General features: G+C 46.5%; 1 protein-coding gene across 1 annotated transcript; it reads right to left on the bottom strand.

Annotated features, from left to right (window-relative positions):
- Nucleotides 1-1,368: 1,368 nt before the first annotated feature.
- Nucleotides 1,369-10,764, bottom strand: CFAP126 (cilia and flagella associated protein 126; the record flags this gene model as incomplete). Its single annotated transcript, XM_082275897.1, has 5 exons — nt 10,672-10,764; nt 9,191-9,253; nt 6,861-6,941; nt 5,034-5,210; nt 1,369-1,605 (listed from the first exon to the last, which is right to left on the bottom strand). Exons 1-5 carry the CDS (start codon nt 10,696-10,698, stop codon nt 1,369-1,371), a joined length of 585 nt encoding a protein of 194 aa, XP_082132023.1. The 5' UTR covers nt 10,699-10,764.
- Between the last annotated feature and the right edge of the window lie 3,670 nt (nt 10,765-14,434).

The raw sequence follows: 14,434 nt of genomic DNA, 5'->3' as shown, positions 1-14,434 counted from the left end.
CGGGAACTCAGCACAGGGATGGTGGGAACCCCTCATAATGGGCACAGCGGGTGTACAGACCCAGGAACTCAGCACAGGGATGGTGGGAACCCCTCATAATGGGCACAGCAGGTGTACAGACCCGGGAACTCAGCACAGGGATGGTGGGAACCCCTCATAATGGGCACAGCAGGTGTACAGACCCAGGAACTCAGCACAGGGATGGTGGGAACCCCTCATAATGGGCACAGCAGGTGTACAGACCCGGGAACTCACCACAGGGATGGTGGGAATCCCTCATAATGGGCACAGCGGGTGTACAGACCTGGGAACTCAGCACAGGGATGGTGGGGACCCCTCATAATGGGCACAGCGGGTGTACAGACCCAGGAACTCAGCACAGGGATGGTGAGAACCCCTCATAATGGGCACAGCAGGTGTACAGACCCGGGAACTCAGCACACGGATGGTGGGAACCCCTCATAATGGGCACAGCAGGTCAACAGACTCAGGAACTCAGCACAGGGATGGTGGGAACCCCTCATAATGGGCACAGCGGGTGTACAGACCCGGGAACTCAGCACAGGGATGGTAGAACCCCTCATAATGGGCACAGCAGGTGTACAGACCCGGGAACTCAGCACAGGGATGGTGGGAACCCATCATAATGGGCACAGCGGGTGTACAGACCCGGGAACTCAGCACAGGGATGGAGGGAACCCATCATAATGGGCACAGCGGGTGTACAGACTCGGGAACTCAGCACAGGGATGGTGGGAACCCCTCATAATGGGCACAGCGGGTGTACAGACCCGGGAACTCAGCACAGGGATGGTGGGAACCCCTCATAATGGGCACAGCGGGTGTACAGACCCGGGAACTCAGCACAGGGATGGGGGGAACCCCTCATAATGGGCACAGCAGGTGTACAGACCTGGGAACTCAGCACAGGGATGGTGGGAACCTCTCATAATGGGCACAGCAGGTGTACAGACCTGGGAACTCAGCACAGGGATGGTGGGAACCCTTCATAATGGGCACAGCAGGTGTACAGACCTGGGAACTCAGCACAGGGATGGTGGGAGTCCCTCATAATGGGCACAGCGGGTGTACAGACCCTGGAACTCAGCACAGGGATGGTGGGAACCTCTCATAATGGGCACACTAGGTGCACAGGGATTGTGAGAACTCCTCATAATGTCCTTTATTGTTCTGCACACCTAATGGGACATCCATACATCAGTCTGTACAATTTTCAGGTCTTTGGAAAGGAAATCAAATTTTTAATCATCAACCATTAAAGTTTTCTATCCTCGAAGGACATTTTTTATTGTTCATTAGATCCTAGTTGCAGGTCGAAGGTGTCATGGAATGGTGTCAATATTCTTTCTAAGCGTCACATTGGGATATCAGTCTACTGCCACAGTGCTCCACCTCCTCCTCCTTCCCCGCCTCCTCTGGGGCCTGCCGACTGCTGCGACCATCTTTCTGAGAGCCGGTTGGGCTGACAATTGCACATCTCCGTGCCGCCATCTCTCCCATCTTCTCTGGGCTCCCCGTGGCACGCCCACTCTTCTGGCTGGGGGCCGGACTCGGTTTCCGTGACCCCTCTTTCTCCATGAGAACCTATTTGAAACAAAGTGGTCAGATGCAAAAGGGATTTAAAGGGTCAGTCCAAGCAAAAAGCAGACATTTCATGGGGGACAAATCATGCGGATGTATCCATGTATTGCAGAAATGTATTACGTTTAAAGTTTTAAATATTGGCCCGACAAACACTTAGAAAAAATATGACACTTAGGGATGTATTAAAAAAAAATGCATAGCAATTTACCCAATAAGTGCATCTACATTCGTTCTGTGCTAAACAAGAAAAAACAAACAAAAGGACAGATATTTCCTGTGCTGGTCGAGTGTTTTTCATTGATTTTATACAGAATTACTGCATTTGGCCACTAGATGGCGACAAGACTCATAAAAATGTCCTGTGGTACTTGGCACCATCTAGTGGCCAAATGCAATAAAAAGTATTTGCTTGAAAAATAAAAATTGAAAATACTACATTTGCCCACTAGATGGCGACAAGAATCATAACAATGTCCTATGGTAATTGGCACCATCTAGTGGCCAAATGCAATAAAAAGTATTTGAAAATTTGAAAATACTGCATTTGGCCACTAGATGGCGACAAGAGTCATAAAAATGTCCTATGGTACTTGGCACCATCTAGTGGCCAAATGCAATAAAAAGTATTTTAAAAATTGAAAATACTGCATTTGGCCACTAGATGGCGACAAGAATCATAAGAATGTCCTGTGGTATTTGGCACCATCTAGTGGCCAAATGCTTTAAAAGGTTTAAAATGGAAAATATTTTCAATAAAAAGTATTTGCTTGAAAAATAAAAATTGAAAATACTGCATTTGGCCACTAGATGGCGACAAGAATCATAACAATGTCATAGTACTTGGCACCATCTAGTGGCCAAATGCAATAAAAAGTATTTGAAAAATTGAATATACTGCATTTGGCCACTAGATGGCGACAAGAATCATAAGAATGTCCTGTGGTATTTGGCACCATCTAGTGGCCAAATGCAATAAAAAGTATTTGATTGAAAAATAAAAATTGAAAATACTGCATTTGCCCACTAGATGGCGACAAGAATCATAACAATGTCATAGTACTTGGCACCATCTAGTGGCCAAATGCAATAAAAAGTATTTGAAAAATTGAAAATACTGCATTTGGCCACTAGATGGCGACAAGACTCATAAAAATGTCCTGTGGTACTTGGCACCATCTAGTGGCCAAATGCAATAAAAAGTATTTGATTGAAAAAATAAAAATTGAAAATACTGCATTTGGCCACTAGATGGCGACAAGAATCATAACAATGTCCTATGGTATTTGGCACCATCTAGTGGCCAAATGCTTTAAAAGGTTTAAAATGGAAAATATTTTCAATAAAATGTATTTGATTGGAAAAAAAAAAAATCGAAAATACTGCATTTGGCCACTAGATGTCACTAATAATCATTGTCTATGATGCGTAGGGCCATCTAATGGTCAAATGTGGTATTTTCTATAGTAAATCAAAGAAAAATATTCGTCCAGGGCAGGAAAAAGCCAAATACAAAATATAAATAATACAAAATAAAAAAACATTCCTTTTTTTTTGCCCTAATAACACAGAATGAATGTACTTGCCCTTTGGTGTGCATTCCTATAGGAGCCCTAAAGCTCAGCATGAATGGTATTTCAATTACAACTGCCCATCATCTGGTTGGGGTGACCTTTGGCTTCTTACAGTATCTCACAAAAGTAAGTACACCCCTCACATTTTTGTAAATATTTTATTCTATCTTTTCATGTGACAACACTGAAGAAATGACACTTTGCTACAATGTAAAGTAGTGAGTGTACAGCTTGTATAACAGTGTAAATTTGCTGTCCCCTCAAAATAACTCAACACACAGCCATTAATGTCCAAACCACTGGCAACAAAAGTGAGTACACCCCCTAGGTGAAAATGTCCAAAATGGGCCCAAAGTGTGTATATTTTGTGTGGCCACCATTATTTTCCAGCACTGCCTTAACCCTCTTGGGCATGGAGTTCACCAGAGCTTCACAGGTTGTCACTGGAGTCCTCTTCCCCTCCTCCATGATGACATCACAGAGCTGGTGGATATTAGAGACCTTGCGCTCCTCCACCTTCTGTTTGAGGATGCCCCACAGATTCTCAATAGGGTTTAGGTCTGGAGACATGCTTGGCCAGTCCATCACCTTTACCCTCAGCTTCTTTAGAAAGGCAGTGGTCGTCTTGGAGGTGTTTGGGGTCGTTATCATGTTGGAATACTGCCCTGCCCCCCAGTCTCTGAAGGGAGGGGATCATGCTCTGCTTCAGTATGTCACAGTACATGTTGGCATTCATGGTTCCCTCAATGATCTGTAGCTCCCCAGTGCCGGCAGCACTCATGCAGCCCCAGACCATGACACTCCCACCACCATGCCTGACTGTAGGTAAGACACACTTGTCTTTGTACTCCTCACCTGGTTGCCCCCACACACGCCTGACACCATCTGACACCAAATAAGTTTATCTTGGTCTCATCAGACCATAGGAGATGGTTCCAGTAATCCATGTCCTTAGTCTGCTTGTCTTCAGCAAACTGTTTGCAGGCTTTCTTGTGCATCATCTTTAGAAGAGGCTTCCTTCTGGGACAACACCCATGCAGACCAATTTGATGCAGTGTGCGGCGTATGGTCTGAGCACTGACAGGCTGACCCCCCACCCCTTCAACCTCTGCAGCAATGCTGGCAGCACTCATACATCTATTTCCCAAAGACAACCTCTAAATATGACGCTGAGCATGTGCACTCAACTTCTTTGGTTGACCATGGTGAGGCCTGTTCTGAGTGGAACCTGTCCTGTTAAACCGCTGTATGGTCTTGGCCACCGTGCTGCAGCTCAGTTTCAGGGTCTTGGCAATCTTCTTATAGCCTAGGCCATCTTTATGTAGAGCAACAATTCTTTTTTTCAGATCCTGAGAGAGTTCTTTGCCATGAGGTGCCATGTTGAACTTCCAGTGACCAGTATGAGAGAGCGAGAGCTATAACACCAAATTTACCACACCTGCTCCCCATTCACACCTGAGACCTTGTAACACTAACGAGTCACATGACACCGGGGAGGGGAAAATGGCTAATTGGGCCCAATTTGGACATTGTCAATTAAGGGTGTACTCACTTTTGTTGCCAGCGGTTTAGACATTAATGGCTGTGTGTTGAGTTATTTTGAGGGGACAGCAAATTTACACTGTTATACAAGCTGTACACTCACTACTTTACATTGTAGCAAAGTGTCATTTCTTCAGTGTTGTCACATGAGAAGATAGAATAAAATATTTACAGAAATGTGAGGGGTGTACTTACTTTTGTGAGATACTGTATACCTGTTGAGGACTCAAGAATTTCCACTCCCCCGACCCCCTGGAGTTCAGCTATTCATCCTATCCAGCCTTGTTATTGTGAATAGACGGTGGTGGGACAGACCTTGCCGGTGATGGTGGGCCTCAGTCCGTTGGAGGCGCTGATGAGCGGGTCCGATTTCTCAATCCACTCCGTCAGATGTTTCGATGCATCTGCTGAGCGGGAGGTGAGACTCAGTTTGGAAGGAGGGATCTTCAGAGGCATGTCCCATGTCCCCAGGAACGTTCCCCAGGGGCTGGTCTGAAAGAGAGAGTTTAATATACAAACTATATTACCAAAAGTATTGGGACGCCTGCCTTTACACACACATGAACTTTAATGGCATCCCAGTCTTAGTCCGTAGGGTTCAATATTGAGTTGGCTCCGCCCCTTTGCAGCTATAACAGCTTCAACTCTTCTGGGAAGGCCGTCCACAAGGTTTAGGAGTTTGTCTATGGGAATGTTTCACCATTCTTCCAGAAGCGCATTTGTGAGGTCAGGCACTGACAGGGCTGCTGTTAGAAATCACGGGGCCCCATACAGCCTACCTGACAGGGCCCCTCTGTCTAACAGTAACTAATGACATAGATTTATCAGTCTCTTTCTCTGCAACCTCACTTGACCTCTGTGCTGGTCACTTTTCAGGGGAAGGTCTCAGTTGAAGTCATCTCTGTTGTGGTCACTTTTCTGGGAAAGGTCTCAGTTGAGGTGACCTCTGTCATGCTCTCTTTTTAGGGGAAGGTTTCAGTTTAGGTGACCTCTGTCATGGTCACTTTTCAGGGGAAGGTCTCAGTTGAGCTGATCTCTGTCATGGTCACTTTTCGGGGGAAGGTCTCAGTTGAGGTGACCTCTGGCACGGTCACTTTTCGGGGGAAGGTCTCAGTTGAGGTGACCTCTGGCACGGTCACTTTTCTGGGGAAGGTCTCAGTTGAGGTGACCTCTGGCACGGTCACTTTTCGGGGGAAGGTCTCAGTTGAGGTGACCTCTGGCACGGTCACTTTTCGGGGGAAGGTCTCAGTTGAGGTGACCTCTGTCGTGGTCACTTTTCTGGGGAAGATCTCAGTTGAGGTGATCTCTGTCATGGTCACGTTTTGGGGGAAGGTCTCAGTTGAGGTGACCTATGTTGTGGTCACTTTTCGGGGGAAGATCTCAGTTGAGGTGATCTCTGTCATGGTCAATTTCCGGGGGAAGATCTCAGTTGAAGTCATCTCTGTCATGGTCACTTTTCGGGAGAATGTCTCAGTTTAGGTGACCTCTGTCATGGTCACTTTTCTGGGGAAGGTCTCAGTTGAGGTGACCTCTGTCATGGTCACTTTTCTGGGGAAGGTCTCAGTTGAGGTGACCTCTATCATCGTCACTTTTCGGGAGAAGGTCTCATTTGAGGTGATCTCTGTCATGATCACTTTTTGGGAGAATGTCTCAGTTGAGGTGACCTCTGTTGTGGTCACTTTTCAGGGAAAGGTCTCAGTTGAGGTGACCTCTGTCATGGTCACATTTTGGGGGAAGGTGTCAGTTGAGGTGACTTCTGTCATGATCACTTTTTGGGAGAAGGTCTCAGTTGAGGTGACCTCTGTTGGGGTCACTTTTCTGGGACAGGTCTTAGTTGAGGTGACCTCTGTCATTGTCAATTTTCGGGGGAAGGTCTTAGTTGAGGTGACCTCTGTCATGGTCACTTTTCGGGGGAAGGTCTTAGTTGAGGTGACCTCTGTCATGGTCACTTTACGGGGGAAGGTCTCAGTTGATGTAACCTCTGTCCTTGTCAATTTTTCGGGGGAAGGTCTTACTGGAGGTAACCGCTGTCATGGTCACTTTTTGGGGGAAGGTCTTAGTTGAGGTGACCTCTGTCATGGTCACTTTTTACGGGGGGGAGGTCTCATTTGGGGTGACTTCTGACATATCCGGGAAGGTTACCTTGGCCTTTGGCACTCCGGGAAGCAGGTGACCTCTGTCATTGGCGATAAACTGAGTGAAGCCGTCATGGGTGGAAGGACTCTGAAACAGACGCACAATGTTACCAAGAGACGCAACAATCAAAATACAAGATCAATAAAAAATATATATATATATATATATCCAGCAAACATTGCAAGTGTGCTAGTATCCACAATCCAGGACATCCACCTGTCCTCCCATACACTGCCATCCCTTGTCATATGATACTGCACAATGGGCGGAGCTAAGAACACCTGACTTGCCTGTTTTTCTGGGAAAATTGCTATTTAAAAAAAAAAAAAAAAATAATGTACATATCCTTTAAATTTTTTCATTTCAGTTGTCGTAGTGTCATGCTAAGAATAAATAAAGTTTTTAGTAAAAATGTGAGATTTTTTGTCAGAGGAAAAAATAAAATATTTTATTTCTTCTGCTTGTTACAGATTTGAAACAACTTTATTTTTACACTTTGTCTTCAGATAACAGGCCTGGTACAATTGTGGGGAGAGCAGCGCCCTCTGCTGTCCTAGGTGCAGTAACACCATAAGTGGTATACAGAGCCGTGTTTCTCAACTTTTTTTCAGTCAAGGCACCCTTTAAAATGATGTACAGTCTTGGGGCACCCCTTTCTAAAATGTAAAAAACTATTCTAATAGTTTTACATAATGCAGCAACATCCACACAAAGGACACCCAACGTTAGAGGTGATGTTTTCTTCCAAAGCAAATACACTTTTGCACACTGGTACTGACTAGTATTCCAATGTTTCTCTTCTCCCTCAATTTTTCAGTCAGCTAATGTCACCCCAGTGCTGAGAGAGAGGGGCAGAGGAGGGCCAAACAAGGATGCTGTGAAGGCAACAGACATTCTCCTTATCAACTGATAACATCATTGGTGTCTAGAAAGTCGTGATGGCGCATAATGAAAACCTATTGCTTTCTATACCTAAAATGCAGAATCCATCCACCTGCTGGCTTGTATACAATTTTTGATAAATTTGTAGAAATTTTGCCAAGGCACCCCTGAAGAAGCCCCAAGGCACCCATGAAGAAGCCCAAGGCACCCCTGAAGAAGCCCCAAGGCACCCATGAAGAAGCCCAAGGCACCCATGAAGAAGCCTCAAGGCACCCCTGAAGAAGCCTCAAGGCACCCATGAAGAAGCCGCAAGGCACCCATGAAGAAGCCCCAAGGCAGCCATGAAGAAGCCGCAAGGCACCCATGAAGAAGCCCCAAGGCAGCCATGAAGAAGCCCAAGGCACCCATGAAGAAGCCTCAAGGCACCCCTGAAGAAGCCCCAAGGCACCCATGAAGAAGCCCAAGGCACCCATGAAGAAGCTTCAAGGCACCCCTGAAGAAGCCTCAAGGCACCCCAGTGTGCCTGGGCACCCCTCATGAAGCCTCAAGGCACCCCTGAAGAAGCTTCAAGGCACCCCTGATGAAGCTTCAAGGCATCCCTGAAGAAGTCTCAAGGCACCCCTGAAGAAGCCTCAAGTCAGCCCAGTGTGCCTGGGCATCCCTGAAGAAGCCTCCAAGCACCGCTGAAGAAGCCTCAAGGCACCCCTGAAGAAGCCTCAAGGCACCCCAGTGTGCCTGGGCACCCTGGTTGAAAAAGGCTGATATAGAGAAAGCAGTGACTTGAAAAAGTATTCATACCCCTTGAATTGTTCCACATTTTGTCATGTTACAACCGTGAAGACAGAGAAAGGAACTGAGGACAGAGATCCCCCCTGTCCCTTTCTCTGCAGCCTCAGCTGCACTGGACAGTGAATGCATGGGAAGTGTTCTGTGCTGAGCGACTTCCTGTTCATTCAAAAACTGAAGCCTAGTAAATAAATTTGACTATGCTTCAGTTAAGAATGAACACCGGAGTGACCGGTACAGATCACTCACTGTGTTTGTTCAGAAAAGGAGGGATCCTTAAACACCCCCCGCAGCAGCTGTTGGGAGAGGAGAGGAGAGGAGAGGAGAGAAGAGAGTCCGGCATCTCGGAACGGGAAAGACAGGGGGCACCAGGAAGCACTGCACAGGGTTATTGGGGTGTGCCCAGGCACACGTGGCACACCCTATGCACACGACTATGGGTGCATCCCTAATTAGTACATTGCAGAGACAGACATGGGGCGTTTTACTGGGGCGGCATCTTTTAAGGGGGCGGCGCCTGTACCAGGATGATATGCAGCTGCGGGCATCACCCGAGTATCATTTTTAGAGCCGGCGGTTGGCTCTCTTGTAATAGCAATCAGAGTGGCTTACTAGCAGCTCGATTGCTATTACAAGCAGTGGGAGGGGACATTCGGAGAGGGTGTTACCTGTTTGTAGGGTTTCGGGACGGTCCAGTTCTGCAGTTTCTGGGGGTTGAACGCACTCTGATACTGCAAACAAGAAACAATCGTTACTTATAATTTATTTGAGGCCCCTTCAGATCAATATAATTGAATATATAACAGCTTCACCTCTTCTGGGAAGGCTGTCCACAAGGTTTAGGAGTGTCTATGGGAATGTTTGACCATTCTTCCAGAAGTGCATTTGTGAGGTCAGGCATTGATGTTGGACGAGAAGGCCTGGCTCGCAGTCTCCGCTCTAATTCATCCCAAAGGTGTCCTATGGGGTTGAGGTCAGGACTCTGTGCAGGCCAGTCAACTTCCTCCACCCCAAACTCGCTCATCCATGTCTTTATGGACCTTGCTCTGTGCAGTGGTGTGCAGTCATGTTGGAACAGGGAGGGGCCATCCCCAAACTCCTCCCACAAAGTTGGGGCCATGAAATCGTCCAAAATGTCTTGGTGTGCTGACGCCTTAAGAGTTCCCTTCAATGGAACTAAGAGGCCAATCCCTGAAAAACAACCCCACACCATAATCCCCCCTCCACCAAATGTGCACAAAGCAAGGTCCATAAAGACATGGATGAGTGAGTTTGGGGTGGAGGAACTTGATTGGCCTGCACAGAGTCCTGACCTCAACCCGATAGAACACCTATGAGCAGAGACTGTAAGCCAGGCCTTCTCATCCAACATCAGTACCTGACCTCACAAATGCTCTTCTGGAAGAATGGTGAAACATTCCCATAGACACTCCTAAACCTTGTGGACGGCCTTCCCAGAAGAGTTGAAGCTGTTATAGCTGCAAAGGGCGGAGCCAACTCAATATTGAACCCTACGGACTAAGACTGGGAGGTCATTAAAGTTCATGTGTGAGTAAAGGCCGGCGTCCCAATACTTTTGGTAATATAGTGTATATATATATATATATATATATATACAGAATATATAGTGTATGTGACCGGCTGAACCTATAGAAGTGGGCGGATCCTTCCCATGTACGCAGCCAATCCTGAGCGCTGGAATCGCACTTCCGTCATGCGATCTCCCGCCGCTGTCCATGTTTAATCGATGACACCCCGAAAACACAGTGCGATTTCGAGAATCAGATGCGATCTGCATCCAATGCAGCGGCAAAAAAAAAAAAAAAGAACCCCCCCCAAAAAAAAGACCCCCCCCAAAAAAAAGAACCCCCCCCCAAAAAAAACCGCTGGCACCTTTTTGGTGCGGCGCAGTGCGAATTGAACCCATTCAAAATGAATTGGGTGCGACTCCGATCCGAATCGCATGCGTTGTCCCGCACTGCCAGCCTTGAGGCGATCGTTCTACACTCAGCCCCCCCAATCCCTCGCAGTGATCATTCATGAGCACCCTTTCTCTTAAATTCCCCTCCCCCACCCCTGTATGCCCTCCCCCCACAGACACCCCCACATACAGAGACGATTGTACAGGCGGCGGAGGCGATCGATGTACCTGATTGGCACTGTAGTGTGTGGCCATGTTTCTCCCTTCTCCTCTATCTGTGTACTCTCCTGTTACCAGGCAACGGTCACCAGGGGAGGTGGGGCCAGAGCTGCCACTCACATCCCCCTCCCACTGCTGCTGATTGGCTGATGGTGGGATGAATGGGAAGCTCAGTGCTCTGTACCTGGGTGTGGCCAAACATTTATCTTCCTCCAATCAGAGATCAGCAATCTGCATTGTAACTTTATTATAGAGGACATTGTAACAGATAGGGGATCGATTGAATGGTGGCGATTTTATATACAATCGTATTGTCGATCAGTTTATTGTCCAGGAGAAAAAGACGATCGGAAAAGATCAATCGATACGCCTAACAATCAGATCGATCGATCTGATTTTCTACTATTGGATCGGATTGGTATGTGAGTGGCCACCTGGGCAGAGACAAACGATCGTTGGATCGGATTGGTATGTGAGTGGCCACCTGGGGAGAGACAATTAAACGATCGTTGGATCGGATGGGTATGTGAGTGGCCACCTGGGGAGAGACAATTAAACGATCGATGGATCAATTTGTATTGGGATCGGTTGTCTTGTTTAAAAAAAGAAGATCTAAAAGGTCATTCGATCTGCGATACATTTATCAATCATATCGATCGGCTTTCCCGTGATTGGATTTGGCGTCTGGATTGATCTGTGAACGATCGTTGGATCGGATTGGTATGTGCGTGGCTACCTGGGCAGAGACAATTAAACGATCGTTGGATCGGATTGGTATGTGCGTGGCTACCTGGGCAGAGACAATTAAACGATCGTTGGATCGGATTGGTATGTGAGTGGCCACCTGGGAGAGACAATTGAACGATCGTTGGATCGGATTGGTATGTGAGTGGCCACCTGGGAGAGACAATTAAACGATCGTTGGATCAGATTGGTATGTGAGTGGCCACCTGGGAGAGACAATTAAACGATCGTTGGATCAGATTGGTATGTGAGTGGCCACCTGGGCAGAGACAATTGAACGATTGTTGGATCGGATTGGTATGTGAGTGGCCACCTGGGAGAGACAATTGAACGATCGTTGGATCGGATTGGTATGTGAGTGGCCACCTGGGAGAGACAATTAAACGATCGTTGGATCAGATTGGTATGTGAGTGGCCACCTGGGAGAGACAATTAAACGATCGTTGGATCAGATTGGTATGTGCGTGGCCACCTGGGCAGAGACAATTAAACGATCGTTGGATCGCATTTGTATGTGCGTGGCCACCTGGGGAGAGACAATTAAACGATCGTTGGATCGGATTGGTATAGGCGTGGCCACCTGGGGAGAGACAATAGAACGATCGTTGGATCGGATTGGTATGTGCGTAGCCACCTGGGCAGAGACAATTAAACCATCGTTGGATCGGATTGGTATGTGCGTGGCCACCTGGGGAGAGACAATAGAACGATCGTTGGATCGGATTTGTATGTGCGTGGCCACCTGGGCAGAGACAATTAAACGATTGTTGGATCGGATTGGTATGTGAGTGGCCACCTAGGCAGAGACAATTAAACGATCGTTGGATCGGATTGGTATGTGAGTGGCCACCTGGGGAGAGACAATTGAACGATCGTTGGATCGGATTGGTATGTGCGTTCCCACCTGGGCAAAGATAATTAAACGATCGCTGAGTCGATTTGTATTGGGATCGGTTGTCTTGTTTCAAAAAAGAAGATCTAAAAGGGCATTCGATCTGCGATGCACTTATCAATCATATCGATCGGCTTTCCCGTGATTGGATTTGGCATCCGGATTGATCTGTAAAGGATCGTTCCATCAGATTGTTAGGTGTATGGGCACACAATTAGAGGCAATCGATTATAAACGATCGTTCAGTGGATCAGTATTGGTTGTCCAACGTGCAAATACAAACAATCTGAAAGGTCATTCGATGCGCTAAATACTTATCAATCATATCGATCGTTATCTGGATTGATCTGTGAAGGATCGTTCGATCAGATTGATCAGAGACAATCGATTAGAAACGATTGTTGAATTTATTTGTATTGGGATTGGTTGTCCAACGCACAAATATGTAATATCTAAAAGGGAATTCGATGCGTCCTGTGAAGGATCGTTCGATCGGATTGTTAGGTGTATGGGCACACAATCAGAGACAATCGATTATAAACGATCGTTCAATTGATTTGCATTGGGATTGGTTGTCCGAAGCAAAAATACGAAAGATCTAAAAGGTCATTCAATGCGCCATACACTTATCAATCATGTCGATCGGCTTTCCTGTGATTGGATTTGGCATCCGGATTGATCTGTAAAGGATCGTTCGATCAGATTGTTAGGTGTATGGGCACACAATTAGAGGTAATCGATTAGAAACGATCGTTCAGTGGATCAGTATTGGGATTGATTGTCTGATGCACAAATACGAAAGATCTGAAAGGTCATTCGATGTGCTAAATACTTATCAATCATATCGATCGGTATCTGGTTTGATCTGTGAAGGATTGTTCGATCAGATTGATCTGAGACAATCGATTAGAAACGATCGTTGAATTTATTTGTATTGGGATTGGTTGTCCGACGCTCAAATACGAAAGATCTAAAAGGGCATTCGATGTGCCATACACTTATCAATCATATCGATCGGCTTTCCTGTGATTGGATTTGTTGTCTGGATTGATCTGTGGAATATCGTTCGATCGGATTGTTAGGTGTATGACCACCCATTTAGAGACAATTGATTAGAAACGATCGTTCGTGGATCAGTATTGGGATTGGTTGTCCGACGTGCAAATACGAAAGATCTGAAAGGTCATTCGATTCGCTAAATACTTATCAATCATATCGATCCGCGTCTGGATTGATCTGTGAACGATTGTTTGATCAGATTGATCAGAGACAATCGATTAGAAACGATCATTGAATTTATTTGCATTGGGATTGGTTGTCCGACGCCCAAATATGAAAGATCTAAAAGGGAATTCGATGCGCCCTGTGAAGGATCGTTGGATCGGATTGTTAGGTGTATGGGCACACAATCAGAGGCAATCGATTAGAAACGATCGTTGAAGTGGGATTGGTTGTCCGATGCACAAATGCAAAAGATCTAAAAGGACATTTGATGCGCCATACACTTATCAATCATATTGGATTGATTTGTAAAGAAGGATCGTTGGGTTCCATTGTTAGGTGTATTGGCACACAATCAGAGACAATCGATCAGAAACGATCGATAAATCGATTTGTATTGGGATTGGTTGTCCGACGCACAAATAGAAAAGGTATAAAAGGTCATTGGATGCCCCATACACCGATAATCATAGTGATCTATGAAGGATCGTTCGATCGGATTGTTAGGTGAACGGCCACCTGATCAGAGACGATCGATTAGAAACGATCGTTGAATGGATCAGTATTGGGATTGGTTGTCCAATACACAAATATGAAAGACCTCAAAGGGCATTGGATGCCTCCTGTGAAGGATCGTTCGATCGGATTGTTAGGTGTATGGCCACCTGATCAGAGACAATCGATTAGAAACGATCGTTTAATGGATCTGTATTGGGATTGGATGTCTTAGTCGAAAAATACGAAAGATCTAAAAGGTCATTCACCTCTATGGTGAAACATGGTGCCCCCCCCAGCCCCTCCTCTCCCCATGATGTCATCCATCAACCCCCACCCTTCTGATGGTGTCACCCTGGTAGGAGGAGTCTCAGGTTCCAGTGAAGGGGCGGAGTCTATGGTTGGTGGGCGCGGCGTCAG

The sequence above is a fragment of the Pelophylax lessonae genome (genome assembly GCF_965119305.1).
Source record: "Pelophylax lessonae genome assembly, chromosome: 13".
Lineage (NCBI taxonomy): Eukaryota > Metazoa > Chordata > Amphibia > Anura > Ranidae > Pelophylax > Pelophylax lessonae.
This window is presented reverse-complemented; position numbering and strand designations above follow the sequence as displayed.